This window comes from Leiobunum rupestre, chromosome 11 (genome assembly GCF_980474605.1).
Source record: "Leiobunum rupestre chromosome 11, qqLeiRupe1.1.hap1, whole genome shotgun sequence".
NCBI classification, from domain to species: domain Eukaryota; kingdom Metazoa; phylum Arthropoda; class Arachnida; order Opiliones; family Sclerosomatidae; genus Leiobunum; species Leiobunum rupestre.
Window position 1 is genome coordinate 32,900,429 of NC_143394.1, and position 19,111 is coordinate 32,919,539.

At 33.9% G+C, this 19,111-nt stretch overlaps 2 protein-coding genes and 1 non-coding gene across 6 annotated transcripts; 2 read left to right on the forward strand and 1 right to left on the reverse strand.

The window, feature by feature from the left end:
- On the forward strand, nt 1-1,605 carry mRpL45 (mitochondrial ribosomal protein L45). Its single transcript, XM_090162706.1, has 8 exons — nt 1-80; nt 239-358; nt 420-564; nt 621-685; nt 764-915; nt 975-1,023; nt 1,079-1,228; nt 1,285-1,605. Exons 1-8 carry the CDS (start codon nt 42-44, stop codon nt 1,555-1,557), a joined length of 993 nt encoding a protein of 330 aa, XP_090018832.1. The 5' UTR covers nt 1-41; the 3' UTR covers nt 1,558-1,605.
- A 251-nt stretch (nt 1,606-1,856) lies between these two features.
- Stat92E (Signal transducer and transcription activator Stat92E) lies at nt 1,857-12,304 on the reverse strand. 4 transcript variants are annotated; one of them, XM_090162427.1, is made up of 20 exons: nt 12,100-12,304; nt 11,420-11,509; nt 10,086-10,220; nt 9,720-9,870; nt 9,552-9,641; nt 9,389-9,481; nt 9,236-9,317; nt 9,028-9,161; nt 8,802-8,953; nt 8,446-8,736; nt 8,063-8,110; nt 7,769-7,982; nt 7,608-7,700; nt 7,399-7,537; nt 7,179-7,338; nt 6,960-7,102; nt 6,290-6,445; nt 6,155-6,215; nt 5,854-5,973; nt 1,857-2,947 (listed from the first exon to the last, which is right to left on the reverse strand). In XM_090162427.1, the coding sequence occupies exons 2-20, from the start codon at nt 11,464-11,466 to the stop codon at nt 2,842-2,844; spliced, it is 2,415 nt and encodes an 804-aa protein (XP_090018553.1). In that variant the 5' UTR covers nt 11,467-11,509; nt 12,100-12,304; the 3' UTR covers nt 1,857-2,841. The 4 variants fall into 4 exon arrangements, with proteins under 4 accessions (XP_090018553.1, XP_090018554.1, XP_090018552.1 ...); XM_090162428.1 differs by lacking the exon at nt 12,100-12,304 and adding an exon at nt 11,949-12,069; XM_090162426.1 differs by lacking the exon at nt 12,100-12,304 and adding an exon at nt 11,847-11,958.
- A 1,250-nt stretch (nt 12,305-13,554) lies between these two features.
- Nucleotides 13,555-13,627, forward strand: TRNAR-UCU (transfer RNA arginine (anticodon UCU)). Its single transcript has one exon. It is a non-coding gene; the product is annotated as a tRNA-Arg (tRNA).
- Nucleotides 13,628-19,111: the final 5,484 nt, after the last annotated feature.

The window sequence follows — 19,111 nt, forward strand, 5'->3', positions numbered from 1 at the left end:
ATTTTTTTGGCTGAAATTTTAGTCAACACACATCTGATAAAATGAATTGTTTATTTAGAAATTCGTATAATTTAATAAAGGTAAATGTTTAATTGATATACCTCACTTAAAGTTTATTTATGCTTATTATTTTGTTACATATTTGTGTAAATGTTTCCCTGAAACACAAACTTAAGCTACTAAGGTTAAGTTATTTAACCAGATTTATCATTTTCTAAATTGATTGGAATAATTCCAGGGTACAGAGTCTTTGAATTTTGCTAAACTTCTGGTTATTGAGGCTAATATGATTTGTCAAACTAGACATATTCACAGAAAGAATTACGATCCAAAATTTAAAAAAGAGAGAGCGAAAAAAGTAAATAAATTCAACTAACTCTACATAGTTTTATACCTAAATTTAACTTTTTTCTTTGTAGTTCATTAAAGTTGAACTTCCTAATTTTGAAGACGTTAGAAAGGAAAATGAAATGACCCCTGATGAAATGAGGTCTTACATGAAAGAAAAAGGAATAGTTCCACCAAGACCATGGATGGAAAAACCCATATTTATTAGCTCAACTCGTATGTTAATATTTATGTTATTACGCAAGTAATAGCCACTAATTCAAAATATCTAGCTACCATATTTGAACCTTACATACCACCTGAGGGAGATGGCAAAGCTTCAATTTTATCCAAAGTTGTAAGAAGCTAAACTAATTATTGGAATGAAATTAATTTCTATCTAAGAAATGTGACATTATTTTGCTTGTAATAATAGGGTGCTAAACAAGTTATGCAAACCCTTGAGAAGAAGGGAAAATCTTATTTGGCTGTTAAAAAGATCAGACGCTACGACTATGACTTTGATCTTCCCGATATGGCAGAAAAATGTCAACAAATTTATATTGATGCTCATAATGCTTTAGCAAGGTTTACTTTTTTAAATTACTGGTTGTCATTTCAAGTTTACTGATAAAGACTTTTTTTAGGAATGACGAAGATGCATTGCATCTGTTAGTCACGGAAAAGTGCTTCCCAGTAAGGAGTTTGTATAGTTCTAATGAAATATATAATTTAAATTACGTTTCATTAGGAAATGATTGTTAACGCAAAGCTGAAAACAATAAGGTGGAAATTTTTAAATTCGTTAGAACCCCCAAGAGTAGTTCACGTTAGATGTACTGATGTAATGACCAAAGAGAATGTTTTTGCACAAGCTACCATTAGAATTCACTCCCAACAGGTATTTAAATAAACACTTAAAAATTTTACGGATTAAAGGTTCTTTTCATTTTGAAGACACTAGCAGTGTACGATCGTTTTGGTCGACTTATGCATGGAGATGAAGCAATGATCAAAGATGTCTTGGAATACGTTGTGTTTGAGAACCATTTAGCCAACCAGTATGGCACTTGGAGGATTCATGGAAAAATAATTCCAGATTGGATGCCACCAAAAAGCGCAATCGTCAAAACTTTTGTAAAACCTACACCAATTCAAATTACAGACGATTCCCCACTTGTGAAAAAGGAGCCTAATGGAAATGAGGAGTCACAATTGGTCACTGCATAAATTAATACTTGTTATATTTTAAATAAAAGATTAAATCATTTGTTTGAATGTGTTAAATATTATTAGTATTAAAATTTATATTTACCTTAGTGAATTTTTGAATGTCAGTTTTGCCAAAAAGCGAAGGAAAAATCAATGCTCAATAATCTATTAAGATTTTTGCAAGTATATGTTTAGCAATCCAATAACAAATATTTTAACTAATTAATTAGGGTATTTATTCCAAAAATGTGATTTTTAATACTTTCGTACGAATTTGCTCAAGCTAGCTATGTAAAGTGTTTTCCAGTAACTGGGAATTTGCATGATTTGAGCTTTTAATATTAACATTCCAAACAACAAGAGAGTTAAAAATATTGATTTTCTATAACCTTTCCTTAAAAACTCCGTGGTCTAACAAATTTTATCTGTAGTAACAACTTCGCATTTACAAAAAAGCAATTTTGCTATGCTGAACATGAACCATATCTTTCTGTTAACTTTGGATACCATTTAAACAATGTAGTTTCTTCAAAATATATTGCATTTTAAAGTTAGCACCCGAATGATAACCTCTAAAAAATATAACAATAAACGTAACCATGCAAGTTTATATACAGGCGAAAACTATGAATAAAAAAAATATTTTGTACTTAAAAATTATTACAAAGGAATAAATATATTCCTATAGGCCTCCCTTTGTTTAGCAAACGAATAAAATTTGCCTTTTTGTTATAAAAAGTAAACCGAATCAACAAAATATTAAAACTAGTTGAATTGAATAACGCTGCTATATAAATTCACCTATAAAAATTGTATCAACAATATTCCCAAATACAAGCCTCAACAATGAAAACTAGTTCCCCATGATTTAAAATTGCAATTGTACTGGTACATTATCTTCCTTACAAGCTCCCAAAGTTAAAAACATTATTGTTCATAAGTTAATCATCACCCCTTATTAAATCTACCATCCCATTTTAACTCTAGGAATATGGCTAAATGCTATTATGTTAAAGAAACTTCCGCATGCAGAAGTGAAGGATGTTTCAAAAAACCTTAATGGGGTTATTTCGAGAGAGATTCAAATTATTTTTTTTAGAATGAAGATTCGAGAGATTTCAATCATATATATGGCAAGCCCATCCACTGCAAAAGGTTTTGCGCTAAACATACTCTTCACTAAACTCGAGACCAAATTTATAGAATTCCAAAGGAATTTTTTAAGGGGGAAAAATTTAATTTTGGTATATTTTGCGACCCACTTGCTTGCATTTTCTTAGTTCTTTGCATTTTACTTTTTCATCACACAAGATCATTAACGTTGATGTTTGAGAAATCAACGGGCATATAGTCCAAGTCACTGGCAACCAAATCCCATTCCAATCCATCCATTTCGGTAGCAGGTAAACTGCCAAAGACACAAAGGGCAAGAACAGTCAAAAAGAGACCTCTAAAAACATCCTGTAAAAAAGCAAAATGGGTAACAAAATAACTTCGCGATAGGGGGAAAGCGTCCTACTGAATTTTAAATAATTTGCGCAGTGGATGGTAAAAGTATTCCTTGTAAATAGTTTAACATTTAATACAACTCCTTTTTGGAAACATTTTAACATTTGAAATAAAGCTTCTATAAAACATCCTTCATTTGCCACAACTTTTGGCAATTTGGCCTGATGAACATCTATTATATGACAAAAATTCAACTTAATTATATTTATTTCATATATAAAAGAAAAATAGTCTTGAAAACAATTAAAACTTAAATACATTAAACACTGAAAAAATTAATTTAGTAGCGATACATTAAATGATAAAAATGGTTAATTATGTATTAACTGGAGGAAAAATATTTAACATTTATTACTACAAAAAATGATCACATTTCACGTATACTAAAGATTTAGCCTTCTGAAGGACATATCATTAATTTTAAAATGGTAACACAGGCACAGTTGGCACAATACTATATATACATATTCATGACATGTTTTACTTCCATTACTTAAATATCGCTATTACGGATCCACTGCAATATCTACAAATAAAATGTTTAATGGCTTCTTGTCAGCAGTAACAAATCCATAAATTTTAATGGAACGAGCGCTTCTTATTAACAATTTAGTAGCAGGGGAGCTTCTCATCTAAAAATGGTCACTTAAAACTCATAAATACTTTACTGTAACTTGTTTTAGATTTTGATAAAAATGAAAAAAAATTAGAGAAAAATGTCATACATAAAGATGATTAAATTTCACTAACAGACCAAATAATTATTTTAGTTTTTTTTAAATCCACAGTGCTATGGAAGATAACCAACTACACTGCAAATCTCTGTGATACAAGTTGTGAAAAGATACCGAAGATTATTAAAGATATTGTGGTAAATGGTCTGCCACTGGTAATTTACCCCAACCACAATATGCATTACACAAGATATTCAACATTTTAGTGTGGTTAGGATACTATGTAGCACCTGGTATATCATATAAATGATGTATTTGGTAGGTTTATTTATAATTTTAGGTTGTTACTACAATACCATCATGTGTAACTTATGAAATGTTTCTAAAAGGATCATACAATAGACAGGTTTAGCCTTTGTTAGAAAACGAATCGTGAGAGTTGGTAAGGTAAACAGTCTGTGCACAATAAAGCTATGTCTACACTCGTACATGTTCCCTAATGCCGTTTTAACCTGTCTATTATATATTAGCACCAAAAAAGTTCTTTTAAATATATCTTTAATCTTTTAATATATATCTTTAATTTTTATCAATAATATTCATTTTTATGGACTGATATTTAACCTGATGTGGCCTAAATCTAAAAGCACTAGGTCAGTACAATTTCAATGTACAGCATTGTATCCTAGCACCATATCGCTACTTAAATTTAACGAATAGTAACATGATAACTAATTCTCAAGCACTAGAAAATAATATAAATATCTAAATCTAATTAATTGTTTTGGCAAATGTTAAAAAGATGTTTTAAAATTGCCACATAACAAAAAAGGGATAGTTTCACAAATTATTAATTGAAATCTATAATTGTAAGCTTAAATAATGGCAGAATCCCCAACAGAGATCATTTCAAGTCTCGAAGCAGTCATGGAAGGATGCCAATAAATTTTTATAAAATTTTTAAAGTGTCTGTAAGCTAACAAGGATCTTATGATGTCATAAGATGACCTGCAATACAGCAAGATGTTATCAAATTGATGCTGTTAAACAAATTTCAAAATGGACTTTACTTAGTTTTAATCAAACTGGCTAGGTGTTAATAGCTTTATGAGAAACTATTATTTTAATAAACTAACCCTAATATCACTTTAAATATCAGGGATTTAAAAAGAATTCATTTAATATATCCCTCAACTGTATTGTGGCAATTAATATTAAAACACCCATTATGCGGATATGCTTTTAGTTGGATGGACGATTAGGCACTATGTGAATACAATAAAAATAATAAAAGTTTTCTTATGGACATAATTCGATTAATTTAACCTGAGTTGGTGAGTCCTTGGAATTGTTTTAGAAACCAGTGGCATATATAACCCCAATTCACATATTCATTAGCTCCTGGATAAATTCTGTATCGCGAATTGATTATACTTTATATATATAGGCCATTTTTATGCCTTTACAATTTAATTTTCAAATAATTGTATTTTTGGCTATATCTTTTTGTAAATATCTATTTTGATAACACTTGTTATAAATTTTCAGAAAAAACCTCTTATAAAATCAAATTTCCCTATAATGGCCTTACTATATCGATAAACATTTATAACAACAAAGATTTCTGTTAAAATTTTTGTAAACCTTATAAGAAAAAGTGTTGAGTATAAAAATAAAATTGACTAAATGGGGGACAAGTTATAAGAAACGGTGTTTACAGTCATCACCAACCACCCAATAACAAATTGAATAAAATTACGGGGCAGAGAAAGTTTAAACACACTACATTCATAATATACGTAAAAATTTTGGAAAACTCACTAGCAAAACTACTGATAATGGTTTAAAAAAACAATATCACGTTAATAGGAATTACCAGCACAAATGCACTGACAAATATTATTTGAGATTACGTCAATGTTTTTAGGCTTAAATAAACTGTCCAATAATAATGACCCAAAGCTGGGACATATTTGTCCGTGACAGCTATAGGTGAACTGCTCGTCTTAATACATCTCCATAGAGCTACGATTAAGGGCACAAATAAGGGAAAATGTTTTTAAAACTACTTATAAAGGGGGACGTATTTGTATTTTAAAAAATGCCATAAAATTGAAAATACTATACTCACTTCATTGCGTTGTCTGAGGAGCAGTTCGTTTGATTATCATAATAGCCATCGGGAGATCGTGGCTGCATCATCGGCTGCGGGGTTGCAGGGCAACTGTCAGAATTCAGTGGCCCAGACAAACTGATGGGTAGATATTAAAATATTAATATTCTAGCCACTCCTTAAAAAAATAGAAGATCCCCTTTATTAAATAGGAATATATTAAAAACTGTCTCCTCTTTGTATATGCGAACCCCTTAATTAAATTTATGTATATTTAACAAAAAATGGCCTACTAAATTTAAAATATTAATATATTTACCCTGGAATATGCGTAACAAGAAAAGGTTTGATGTATCCATTACTTGGCTGTGGTTGTCCGTCTAAAATTTAAAAAAAAAATTGGGTTTCATAAGTCTAAATCAGTTCCTAATTATGACACTGATAGTTGACATACCAGACATTGGTGTGTAGTATTTGGAAAAAAATTGGTCTTTTGGCCTTTCAGGATATAAATATGTCAAGTGTTTAAAATCGTTTATGCGGTCAGCCAGGCCGCGAATGGTAAAATCTCTACTTGTAAATGGCTGCACCATCAAAATCTCTCTACTCTCTACAATCATTTAAAAAACCAGTGTGAGAATAAATTGTAGTGTGTCATAAGAACTAGTGATGGGCCAAAACTGATATGATATTATTATAGGTTACCAATATTGCAATTTATCATGCCTAAATTACAGATACTGATATCTAGGAGCAACAAACACAAGGAGAACGCAGCTAGCCTTTAAACACGCTAACGAAGGGTTGTGTACAAATTTCATTCAACGAGCGTCATGAGCCTTTACGCTGAATGTCTAGCGTCTAGCCAATGAAAAATGTACACAAGAAAATCCACGACTTTTGATGGGTTGCATTCTCCTTGTGTGGGGTGTTGTGTTTGTTGCTTCAAGCTGATATTTTCAAACGAATATTCCCAAAAACAAGGCAGATGGCGCTACTAAACTTGACCTTTGGCTTTGCTTATTTATTGGAAAATATCAGTATCAGTAAAAATCAGATAAATTTGGTAAATTTCCAAAATTGGTACCAGTTAAATTACGATATTGGCCAACACTAATAAAAACCTTGTTGGTCTTCTTTCACTTGAGTCCAAGCGATGGTGACACCGCCTAATTCCGAATCACTAAATCTTAGAATAAAGGTTCCATGGCAACATGTCCTCAACATGTCTTCGGCTTGCCTTCTCCCAACAAAGCCCATAATTAGGCTAGAAAATAGAAATTAATCAGTAGATGTTATTTAAACTAGCTGCAAAAGTGGAATTAAAAATAAATCATTCTTACTCATCCACCCACAAATTTTTCAAATGCTCTTTTGTGACTTTCATGATGGCGTAGAACCATTCCCAGAATGTAAAATTCCTGTCTGGCAAAGGTTCTTTGCAAAATTGAGACCAACTTAAAAGCATATTGGTATAATCTTGATGCTGTATGTCGTTGAAACCTACAGAGAAGTAATTTAGTCAGTGAACAAACTAAATGCAAAATGCCAATCAATACTTACTTCTAAATGCTTTTGAAGCTAGGTACTGGAGGTTATCCTCAGTTAGCCCTCGCCCCGTTGCTGCTTTGAACTTTGTGCTTAAGACCATCCCAACATCTGGCCATTTTACTTTTTCGGGTATGTGAAATGGCACTCGGCCCTACAAAAACCATGAAGTAGTCAGATTTTGCCCTCTCAGTGAGCTAACCAATTTTAATTTATTTTCTTACTGGTTCAGCAAATGCGTTGTCCCACGTAACAGTAGCCCAAGCGTGAGGCTCTTGATTTCCATGTACGATAACAACAACAGGCAAAGACAAGGTCTGTGGTTATGGTAAATATTTTAACACTAATACCAGGCATTTTGTTAAAAATAAAACTTAAAACGCACCCAAACTTGATAAATTGGCTCACTGCCCCCAACTTTGAATTGAGACTGAAAGAGTAACGAAAATTTTTCATCCATCACAGACTCCGTTCCCTTTTTTTCAGCCCTCTTGATTTTTCGTAGTTGCATATTTCTGAAGCTAACAGTTAATTGGCGGGTAGCTTGATGGTATTCCATAGTTCCACTACTGTTTAAAATTTCCCCACTAGAATCTCTCCTAAAATGGAGATTATTTTAATCGTATTTTATTTTAGACCTTATAACTAAACGAGCGGCTCAGGTTAAAATTATACGCACCCATTAATTCCTTTATCATTTTTAAGTAAGGAGTTGGCTTGAGCTTCACTAAATAATTCAAGTGTCAATTTATATTGATAACTAAAAGCATAAGTCTATAAAATTGTTTCATAAGTTTGTCACTTTGGGGAATATTTTACTGAGAGCTAGTAACAGAGTGACGTCATCACAAGAAGAAAATTTCCCCCTATTGAGGTGCTGTCAAAGGCTACACATGACGCGTTAGCAAGCGGACCCAAAAAAGCGACGAAGCCCGTAATGCAGTCTGTCTTGTGAATAGCTCTCAGTAAAACTTTTGTATTTGAAGAATAAGAAGTTTCACACTTATGTAACAGAAATATACACTTAAGCTAAAAGATAACAATTCCCAAAAAGCAGCGTACCTAATAATGGTGACTTTAACTTGAGGGGGAGTCATATGAACATTAAGTTTTCCACCAACCAGAAGCCGAACAGTTGCGGTAAACCTAGTGTTTGTTTTCATGACTTGCGGTGGTTGTTTCTCTATAACAAATGTGCTGACTACCAAAGAGGATAAAAGACTGAGAAAACGTGAAGTTAATGACTGCAAAATGTCAGCCCCTGGTACATTCAGTGGAAGTTGAGTGAAAAGAATCTGAATTCTTTGGATTTGTTGCCTATTTTGCCAAATTATCTCGGCCAGAGCTTCACACCTGTCCAATAACAAGCGCGTTAATTTAAATAAAATTCAAAATAATAAAAATATTTGGTAACTTGCCATTCTTGAATTTGATCAAGATTATTTTCAAATGGTACCCCATTTCCTACTAATTGTTGACCCCTTTTCCATCTAATTAATTCATTTTCCAAAACGCACTTTTGAAGTTCATCTAACTGACTGCAGGTGTCATTGTATTTTTCCAATTGATCCTATAGTTTTATATCAAATAAGTTTTTGATAAGAGCAAGGCTAAATTTTGATTTTGTTGTAAAGCGGAACTCACAACTCTCATTTGAGATAAGGTAGCAATTCTTTGTCTGAGCGCTTGATCAAGTATTTGTTTTTCTCTTTGAAGTTTGGCAAGCAGCTCTACATTTTCTTGCCCCTGGGGCTGCGAGCCCAATTGTTGGATATGTGCTATAGTGTGATTAAATAAGAAGACATTATACAAAAGCAATTAAGGCTAATAGTGTATTAAATATAATATTAACCTTGGCATTTAGAGCTTTCTTGGTATTGTATCACAAATGATTCTTGTTCTTGTTGCATTCGCCCAAGTTCTTCTTGGGTTTCCTGTTTTTAAATCAACAGAAATTTTTAGCTAACATTACAGATTAAATATGAATTAACAGTGAGGTATTCACCTGGGTTTTTCTCTTTAATTTATCTAGTTGTAATATTATCATTTGATGCTGTTCGGGTATTCCATGACTCGGATTGGTAACACCCAAGCATTGCTTTAATTAAAAACAAATTACAAAGTATAGTTACAAAATAATTAATTTACAGGATAAAAATCTTCCCTACATTTTCAGCAAATTGCACAGCCCTCAATTCTGCTTGTAGACAATGTTTCACAACTCTTACTAATTGCTGAGGATTGTGTGTATAATTCAACTATAACAGAGGATTCATATTTAAACTCCCAATAAAAAATGTGTTATCTGCCTATTGCTAAGATAAAACTTCACACACCCTAAATGAACTAGCAGCTTCAGTTAATTTGAGCCGCATAAGGAAATTTTCATCATTGGATTCAGCTTTTCTTTCAATTTCTTCAATTAGAGAAGTAACAAGTTGCGAGGCATAAACATCGTGCTGTGGATTCTCAGGATCCAACTCATTCCTATGTCAGTTTAATTAATATTTTAAAAACATCCCAAAACACTCCTGTTAATACACTTTTTCATCTTTTATTGCATGAAGAGAATTAAACATTAACCGTATCAGAACCTATGGAATAATTCAAACCCATGTTTTAACCATAGGCAAATCCCATAGGATTAAAAGACGAGCAGAAATATTTTTCATAAAAATGACAATAAAAATAGTTTAACTTGCCATGGTTTTCCTTCGAGCCAATGAGCCAAGGCAGCTCTCACTTCTAATGGGAAATTTTCTCCATAAACTGCTTGAAGTTGACGTAGTGAGTCACTTGATAAATTTTGAACTTTTGTCCAAAGCGCCATTTGTGATCTATAAAAAATATAGAAAATATCATTGCAAAATTGAATAGGAAACAACACATGATGAACTCCTATAAAACAGAGCTTAATTAATGACTCAATCAGAGACAATTCTTAGGGGCAATTGGTTCAATGCCAAGGGGCAAACACGACAGGGAATGCAGCTGCTGTGCATTTGAAATGACCCAGTGAATTGATAAGCCCAGGGACCCCCAACGCTCTAAAGACAGCCCTGAACCGGAGCTATTAAGCTTAGTTAAATATGGATGGGTTTCTCAAAAATCTCAACTCTGATGTTATTGGAAGCTTAATATTATCAAAACTTAACCTGACTGCCTATCAAAATGAGAAGGTTATAATTCATAATTCAAATTATTTTATTTCCAAATAATTAATTTGAGAAGCCCAGTCAAACCTTCTAAGAAATTAGCCAAGGACACAGATTACAATAAATTTTATGTGTAGCATCTCTATAAAATGCTAATATAATAATAAAACTACAAATTAATACAAAAAAATTAATGTAGCTAAACAAGAAATTCAATATTTCAAAACCGAAATTCTGAAAAATTAAGAGCCGCGACAAGTTTCCAAAGAAATCTGATAAGTTCTAAAAAAGGGTTAAGTTTGAATTTAATTGACGGATTTAGAAATGACATTTTAGCGCGACACTACAGGTACAGGTCTTGGGCACACAGCCTTCTTTAGTGCTTTTTTGACCATAACATGTAGAGGTATTTTCACGCGCAAAATGAATTTTAAAAGCCGTTAATTCTTCTCAATAATAAATTACTAATGTCATGAAGATTAAAAACCTGATTGAGCAAAAAAAAAATTAACTATTATGTTTGAAAGGAAATGTAATATTTTAAAATTATAAAATACAAAAGCAAAAATTATTAAAAAAACAATAGAAACTATAAGTACCCAAAGATATTTCATAAGCACTTACATAAATGGTTTTATCAGGCTTTTAAACTTTTTCAAAAAATGAGAAACCCAATAAACTTTTACCCATTAAAAGCAACTAAATTTAGTATGAAAAAGTCTTAACAACTGGGGAGAGAAAAATAAACTTTAGTGGCTCTCGCAATTCTTTCTTTAAATTTCAACTAGCTCTTGCTTAAGTCAGATTATGGACTTAAAAGGATAATTCCTCTCACCATCATCCTCTAATAGAAACATCAAATCAGATTAAGAGTTCTGTACCTGTTACAATGATCCTGAATTTCTTGCTTTACGTATGTTCCAGACATTGTCGCGAATGGATTACTTAGGTACGTATGTTCTTGCGGTTTACTACATAAACATTTTATCTACATTAATTAATCTAACCTATTTAAAAAATAATACTGTTCACTGAAAGATTTAATGTTGAAATATATTCAAATTCTCATCACATAAAATTTCAAGATGCATAAATCATCTGTTAAAAATCAGAGGAATTCCTTTACAAAGGCGTATTGTAAAGTGTACAGGGGCGGAGCATAACTCAATAAGCATGGCATCCAGGGGCGTGGTTTAAAAAATTTCAGGAGATAGAAATATATCGAAGTTTTTAAAAGGACAGAGAAGGAATAACTGTTCTTGAATCTCGATTGATAATATTTTAACACAAATCATAAATGTTACTCACGCCATTAAAAATTTACCTAAGTAATGAGGATTTGAATATAAAAATTTTGTTAAAGAGAAACCTATGTGAACCGAAAGCCGCCGCTTAGATAAAATTTCTTACAACAGACTATGTCAACCAGTGCAACGGCGCTGGAAAAACGTGCTAAAGTTGGGCAGCAAAAAAGGGTTGTGAAACAGGATTAAGGGCTTTGTCTATCACGCACTTTGTCTTAAAAAAGAGCTACATAAAAGATGCCGTCTACAATACTTACTAAGTAAACAAACTAAACCACTGGCTTCTTTCCTACAGCGACGATCTTTGGTGGTATTCCAGGAATTTCAAATTATTTCATACACAGACTTGAGAAATTCGCTATTTTCCGAGAAAAACCATGAGACACATTTTCGGCGAAAACGACGTAGAAAATGATGCGCAGTGTTGCCCGGTTGAAATGCCGAAACAGTAAGTTGAAGGAACAGCCCTGGAACTGGAAAAATATTTGCTTGGAATGAGCATTCGTCTCCCACCGTCCCACGTTCTGCCCATTTGGGCGCTGTATCGAAATTGCGTCCCTATAATGAAATCATTTGACATATCACCTTAGACCAACTAAATTTGTTTTCCTGAGATGTCCCCCATAATGATTCTGTTAAATTTATTCAAAATTCATTAATGGTTGTAATTTAAGAATTTTAATTGTCATGTATAGTGATAGATGGCGAGACTATTGCACCCTTCTACATTAAATGGTAACGCAGGTTCACTTTTCTCCATTTCCAAAATTGTCCGGCGAATTCAAAGAGGTAAATCATCTCTAACGGAGGTTCCGAAGGAATTTTGTAAAATATTTTAATACTCCTCTAACTTCAACAATACTTTATAAACATTTTATTGTCAGGCGAAAGGTTTTATATTTATAATAGTGATTAGTGAAACATCCGAGCTTAAGTGATTGGCCGCAGTATTGCTTATTTCCATTATTACCAAGAGCGGCTTACCCAGAAATTAATTAAGGGGGCGGCAGAGGTTGGGAAGGAACAAACCAAAAATTAGTAAAAAAAATCTAGAGGGGGGCCGGAATTAATAACCAAATTTTGAATAATTAACAAGTGTTTTGTAATATGATAAGGGCAATGGTGATAATCGTGCCAGTCAAAATTATTTATGCTTTCGATGGTGACGTCGTTAGGATAATTTTAGGAAGCCCTTCAGTAGTTTTAACCGAAAATAGGACATTTCAAAAATAATAGTGAGGAGATAATGGAAAATAAAATTATATAATTTTATAAAGTGATATATCAGGTATTTAAGGGTAGTTCAATTCAGAGACTGTTTTTTAAAAAATAAATAAATAAAATGTTTTCTGTTTTTAAACTATGTTTCGTTAAATACCTTTGATTACCGGTTCCCTGGAAACTAACCGTCTAAGCTTAAGGAAATTATAAATTTTTTGGGATACGTCGGTAGTCTTGGAACCATGGCTACGCCACTGAATGTATTTTATTAAGTAACCGCCTTCATTAATCTAAAATATACACTAGTTAAAAAATGTTAAGATTTCTATTTCTAAACATTCCCGTTGGCATTAGTGTATCTAAAGAAAATTATGAATATACATACACAAAAATACATGTATGAAACCTAATAAACACTTCTAAATTTTCAACTCACGGCTGCCACCGGAAAAATAAGCTCTTAGAACTGATTATCAAAGTTAAAAATCACAGTCCCTGTAGTGTAGTGGATAGCACATTGGACTTCTAATCCAAAGGTCCTGGGTTCGATCCCCAGCAGGGATGCAAAGTTTTATTTCTGAACCAGCTTTCGATGGAACTATAAGAAACTTAAATTAACGTTTCTAAGAGTAAATACTGTCGCGACGAATTATTACCGGGAAATTTTAAATTAATGGGGTATATTTTAGGTCGGCCATTAAAATTTTCAGTAGGCGAAAAAAACATTTCTAACTTTATGTTTAACTTTTGATTCGTTCCGGGACTTTTTAATTTCTGGTAAGGTCACATGACAGAGAGAGTATCCCGGTATTGAAAATAAAACAGGGGTTAAGGATAATCTGGAAAGATAATTTTTACGCTTATGATAAAAGCGGAAGGCGGAGAACGCGCCGTAAATTTTAAAGGGAAAATAATTTCCATGACATTTTAGTTCAAGGATGTCCCGCCGGAGTTGAATTTATAATTCGTGACTTCGTGAATTACGGTTTTTAACGCCACACCGCCATCCTACCCTTTAAAAGACAATTGTCACTTTTTTTAAGAAAATAATCACTTAATCCAGGGCCATAGAGAGAGGGCCCGGGCCCGGGAAAATAACCCGAAGAGAGTTGTTTTTCTGGAGATAGCTATACGTTTTCGGGGATAAATTTGGAAAATTTCATACCTTGGCCCCATACGCTGCACGGGCCCGGAAATTTTTTATTTTTTCTCCCTCTCTCGTCAGGCCCTAAATATTTGAAGGTGTGTCATTTATAAATGGTTCGAGGGAAGGGGGATGCTGTAAAACTTAACATTGGGGAAATTAATTCCTTCTATTGTTTTAATGCCAATTTTTCGATGATTTTTTTTAATTGTCCTACTTAAGTTATTTTGTTACTTATAGCTAAACTGTAAACGATTTTTTGGTAAAATAATAATTAATAAATAAAAACATAACTATTTTTACTTTAGTTATATTTTCTTAAATACAAAAAAATCTAAAACCCACAAGATAAATTAAATTAAAAATTAAAAACATATTTTTTAACCAACAGCGTCAATGAACGGTGGAAAATTAAAATGTTCAAAACAGCATTTCTCTGTCAGCCTGTAAAAACGAGTTTGTCTAGGCGACGGTATGGGCCCCATTTTGACTTTCAATACAACTTTTGCCTCGAAATGTTTGTTGTAACCGAAATCGAAATGCCCTCTTTGAACCTCCGCGTAAATTAAGAAAACGTATTTCAACTTGGTTGAACATGACATGTGAAAAGAAAATTGTAGATTCAATTTAGCCGCATCCATTTCATAAGCGAATCAGTCTTTTAAAATAAGTTAAATTAAATGAGTCCCGATTTAAGATTGGTGCCAACTTTCAGGGTGACCACGCCTCCTATAATATATAAATTTTGCTATATTTCAAATTTCTTACTGTAATTAAATTATCTTATTGTATATTTCTATTTGCATAAGTAACAATGAAAAGACGTATTTTTCCTATTGTTAAATGCTAATTTTTTGCAATAGTCCTTTAAATAAAAGATCATTCATAGCAGATTATAGAGTTTGTGCTGCTGCGACTGGACATACAACTGGTTTGTCGATGGTTTCTCTTTATATGGGAATTTTCTATGTATAGATCAGGTAGCATTTTTCAACAGGGGGGCAAGACAGTCAGAGCTAGGAGCAACAAACACAGCACCCCACAAAAGGAGAACGCAACCCGTCAAAAGTCGTGCATATTCTTGTGTGCATTTTTCATTGGTTAGACGCTTTAGCGCCTGCTGCCGTCGGAAGGGGAAAATTCGGAAATTGTCTTCCCCCCTTTCCATAAAACGTTCAGCGTACAGGCTCCCACAATGAAATTTGTACACAACCCTGCGTTAGCGTGTTTAAAGGCTAGCTGCGTTTGTTGCTCCTAAGTCAGAGAGGGGTTTATTTAACCGAATATTGAGTTGAGTGGTATATTACCCTCCTTGGTAGTACTTTATTTCGGCTTAGGTATATTTTCAACGCTAAAGGGATCTTGTGTTGAATAAATCCTTGTTTGCGCAATAAGTCTAAAAATCAGTTAATTGATATGTTTCTGTTAATTGTTATATTTAAGGCAATTAGGGCCTCAGATTCGTTTGAAAAATTTTAGCCGGATTTCGGGTAGGCCCTCCCCTTCCGTCACGTGACTCAGACATACTCCCGCTTGTCAAAACACGTGATTATGTAGCTCCACCTTCGAAATGTTAAGTATTATCTTACCAATGCTATTTGCCGGGATGTTTTCCCACTTTTAAAGATAACGATTATTCGACCCAATTAGAAGTTTTTGCTCGTTCGCCAATTTCCTAAAAAGATTTGTTTATACTTTGAATATTTTAAAACTATATTTTTCTGTGAATTCAAATGAAGGTTAAATGAATTTACCATATATTTCCCAAAAACCATCATTTCTATAATGCCATTCCCGAAATCTTAAGATCGCAAAAAATATTTGTTATTTTCAAGTTTAATCAGGAATCAGGAATTTTAATGTAATTCTTCCAGAAGCATTTAAGTCGTAAGAGCTTTCTGATATAAAGAGGACAAAGCAAAACGGCAGCACCAGTCAAATAACTAGTTACGGCACTATCCGCGAGAGAACCGTTCAAGGTTACGACCAATCTCGTAATTCTCCAAACCCATTTCCGACCTCCACACCGGCCGCAACGATAAAAGGCAGAGAAATATTGAAATCAAAAAGTGGAAATTATTTTTCTAGGTAGCTATCAATTTGACGTAAACTTTTGACGGGGCCAAAGAATTTACAATCGTAGCGCGTCCGCGATCATAGCCTTCCCAATAAACAACAGCCCGAAGTTCACGCGACTCATTAATTATCAGCCCTTAAAAGCGATCGAGACTTCGCCTTACAGCTATTCTATCGGAATTTGGCAAAAGTTGCTATTGCGTTTATAATGTTTTTTTCCAAAAATATAACGAAAACGGTGCCGGTGCAGATTATCGATTAACAATATTTTTGGCTATTGCTTAAAATATAGAATTGTCCAGTCATATATTGCCCCGAAATTAATTTCAACCTTGAAGGAATTATTTTTACGAGGGCGATAGCAAATAGTCAATAAACTATACTGTCGAATAGTACGGTTAGAAGCTTAAATCGTTAGAAACTTCGTAAACCGCGAAGAAAAAAATTCTATTACAAATTAACGAAAAAAATTCAAGGACCAAAATGGGTTGACGTAAAGCTTTATAAAACGTATTGGCTAGCTATTTCGGGATGATTCCGCAGCTCAGGCAGCCTTCGAAAAGAATTACTAATCAAATAAGTCGCAACCTATATGATCCCCCTCGGCTGAATTTGCACTTTTTATTGGAACACTAGTGTTTCTTTCACTTTACAACGAAATCTTTCAAGTAAAATGATAAAACAAACGCCACAGGACGTCCGTCTTCGCTTCGGAACACGAGGAACTACGGGTGCCTTTTGAAGTTTTGATCAAAAATCTCGTCATAGAGTGACGGAGCTGTCTAATCAGTCTGAATTTTGAAGAGATGACTGATGGGCCCAGGGGTGAAAAGATAACAGATAGCTTCCAAACACCCGTCACGGCGGAAAACACGATTGAGGGATGAAATCGCGAGTTAAAGTATACCCAGGTATACTCATAACTTGACGGAGATATACAAGGAGAAATCCGAAAACATTGCATCGCTCTTCTATAGACCGTATTTAGGTAAATCATGAATGCATTGAGGTACAAGGAATACGGCGCTATGATTCGCCATATCATTCCAATGTTTTTCAATTCATTCTAAACGTTTTCCCAGTGTGTTGGTTTTATCGCTTGATCACCACGTGGAGTTAGTTGCGCATCTCTCAAGCTGGAAGAAATTATACAACATACTAGCGAGCTTTAATGTCCTGAGTTTTATAACCAATGGTTAAGAATGTCTTCACCTGACAGAAATTGGCAAAAATGTCACTTTTTACCTCATATCATAAGTGTATAATATTATACATAAGTGAGACACTTTCTATTCTTCACATGCAAAAGTTTTACTGAGAGCTACTCACAAGACAGACTGCATTAAGCCGGGCTTCGTCGCAGTTTTGCGTCCGCTTGCTAACGCGTCACATGTAGCCTTGGACAGCGCCTCGCTATGGGGAGATTTTCTTCTTGCGATGACGTCACTTCGTTACTAGCTCTCAGTAAAATATTCCCCAAAGTGACAAACTTATGGTATAATATTATAGACTTTTGCCCATATATATATAAATTACGTTTTTGCGCGTGACAGTACCTTTAGATTGTGAGGTACAGCAGGAATATTTACATGCTTTTCTACACTAACATAGCGGCGTAGTTTCGTGCGCCAAATTAATTTTAAGATCCACCAATTGCTTGGAATTTAGCGTGTATTTTTAAATCGATCAAGCAATGAATCCAGCACACGAGCGAAAAATTTGAAATGACGTAAAAAAGTAAACCCGAAGTTGGACACATTGCTTGTTTGAACCGCACGTTTTGAAAACCCATACTTTGTATATAAAATTCGTGACCTTTCGATTTTGGTGATTAAAATGCAGACGAACCTTAGCTACGCGGGGTGGTACCAGAGGCTTATGCTATTGCCCAAAGTACAATACCACCAATAACTTTATATGATTAATTAATGCGTCTCGAAACACACAGCTAGCAGAGGGCGGGCTTCTCGCCTAGTTACCTTATATTCTTAGGTATCTAAATGCATTTTTAGTGAAAAGGCTGCAGGACAGAGGTGTACCGATAGGGGGCAGAGGGGGCATGTTAAACCGGGTGCCACTCTAAAGGTCTTCTGGAGGGGCGCCAAAAGGCACAAAGCTATTCCAACTATATACGTCGTTTATATTCAAATGTTCCTTGAAATGCGTTTGACTTTTCGAATTATTTTGTCGAAGGACGAACTCATCTGGATTTGGTTGGGAATTTAATCAGTATATAATTCTCAGTAGAACAGAACCAACGACGTAATAGGTATGGAAGATATGAATATTTATTCCTTATTTATTTTATAATTGTCATCCATCGGGGGGCGAAAGCGACAACATCTAAGACCATGTCCGCGGTAGCCATGGATTGTCGCGTTATATTTGTGAAGGTACGAAACCGAAGCTATAAAATATACCTAAGGCTTCCTATCAACGTTGATCAGGCGTAATTTTCACGCACATGACAGGTCTTGCTCCAAGTTTTAATTCTTTTAAAAATCGAGATGGATATCGCTAGATTGCGGGTGAATTACGGCTTCAAGTCAGTATTTCGCCACTTAAAACGAATTATTCCAATATTTGATATGAAATATCGGCGCCCTACAGAAAATTCTCCCCACTCCGGCCCGCGAAAAACTTCCTAAAAATATTTTTCCCGTTTCAAACCCTCCTCCTTGTTATCCCAAATGATCCTAAAGTGACACTGAAATTTAGCAGAATCGTAAAATTAAAAGTGCGAACCGGATCTTCGAAAAACAGGAGGTAAAAAAAATTACGCAAAAAAAAGAGTATAGATAGATAGCGCGCTAGATGGGCCGGACCAG

Bases quoted from the DNA above. Each gene is read 5' to 3' on its own strand.
- mRpL45 (XM_090162706.1), top strand. From the start codon at position 42: ATGAATTGTTTATTTAGAAATTCGTATAATTTAATAAAG. The intron at 359-419 runs GTAAATAAATTC...TTTTCTTTGTAG, and splicing joins AAAAAGAGAGAGCGAAAAAA to TTCATTAAAGTTGAACTTCC. The intron at 1,229-1,284 runs GTATTTAAATAA...TTCATTTTGAAG, and splicing joins TTAGAATTCACTCCCAACAG to ACACTAGCAGTGTACGATCG.
- Stat92E (XM_090162426.1), bottom strand. The intron at 8,737-8,801 runs GCAAGTTACCAA...GTTATTGGACAG, and splicing joins CTTGATCAAATTCAAGAATG to GTGTGAAGCTCTGGCCGAGA. The intron at 2,948-5,853 runs GTGAGTATAGTA...TGTCTTTGGCAG, and splicing joins TCCTCAGACAACGCAATGAA to TTTACCTGCTACCGAAATGG.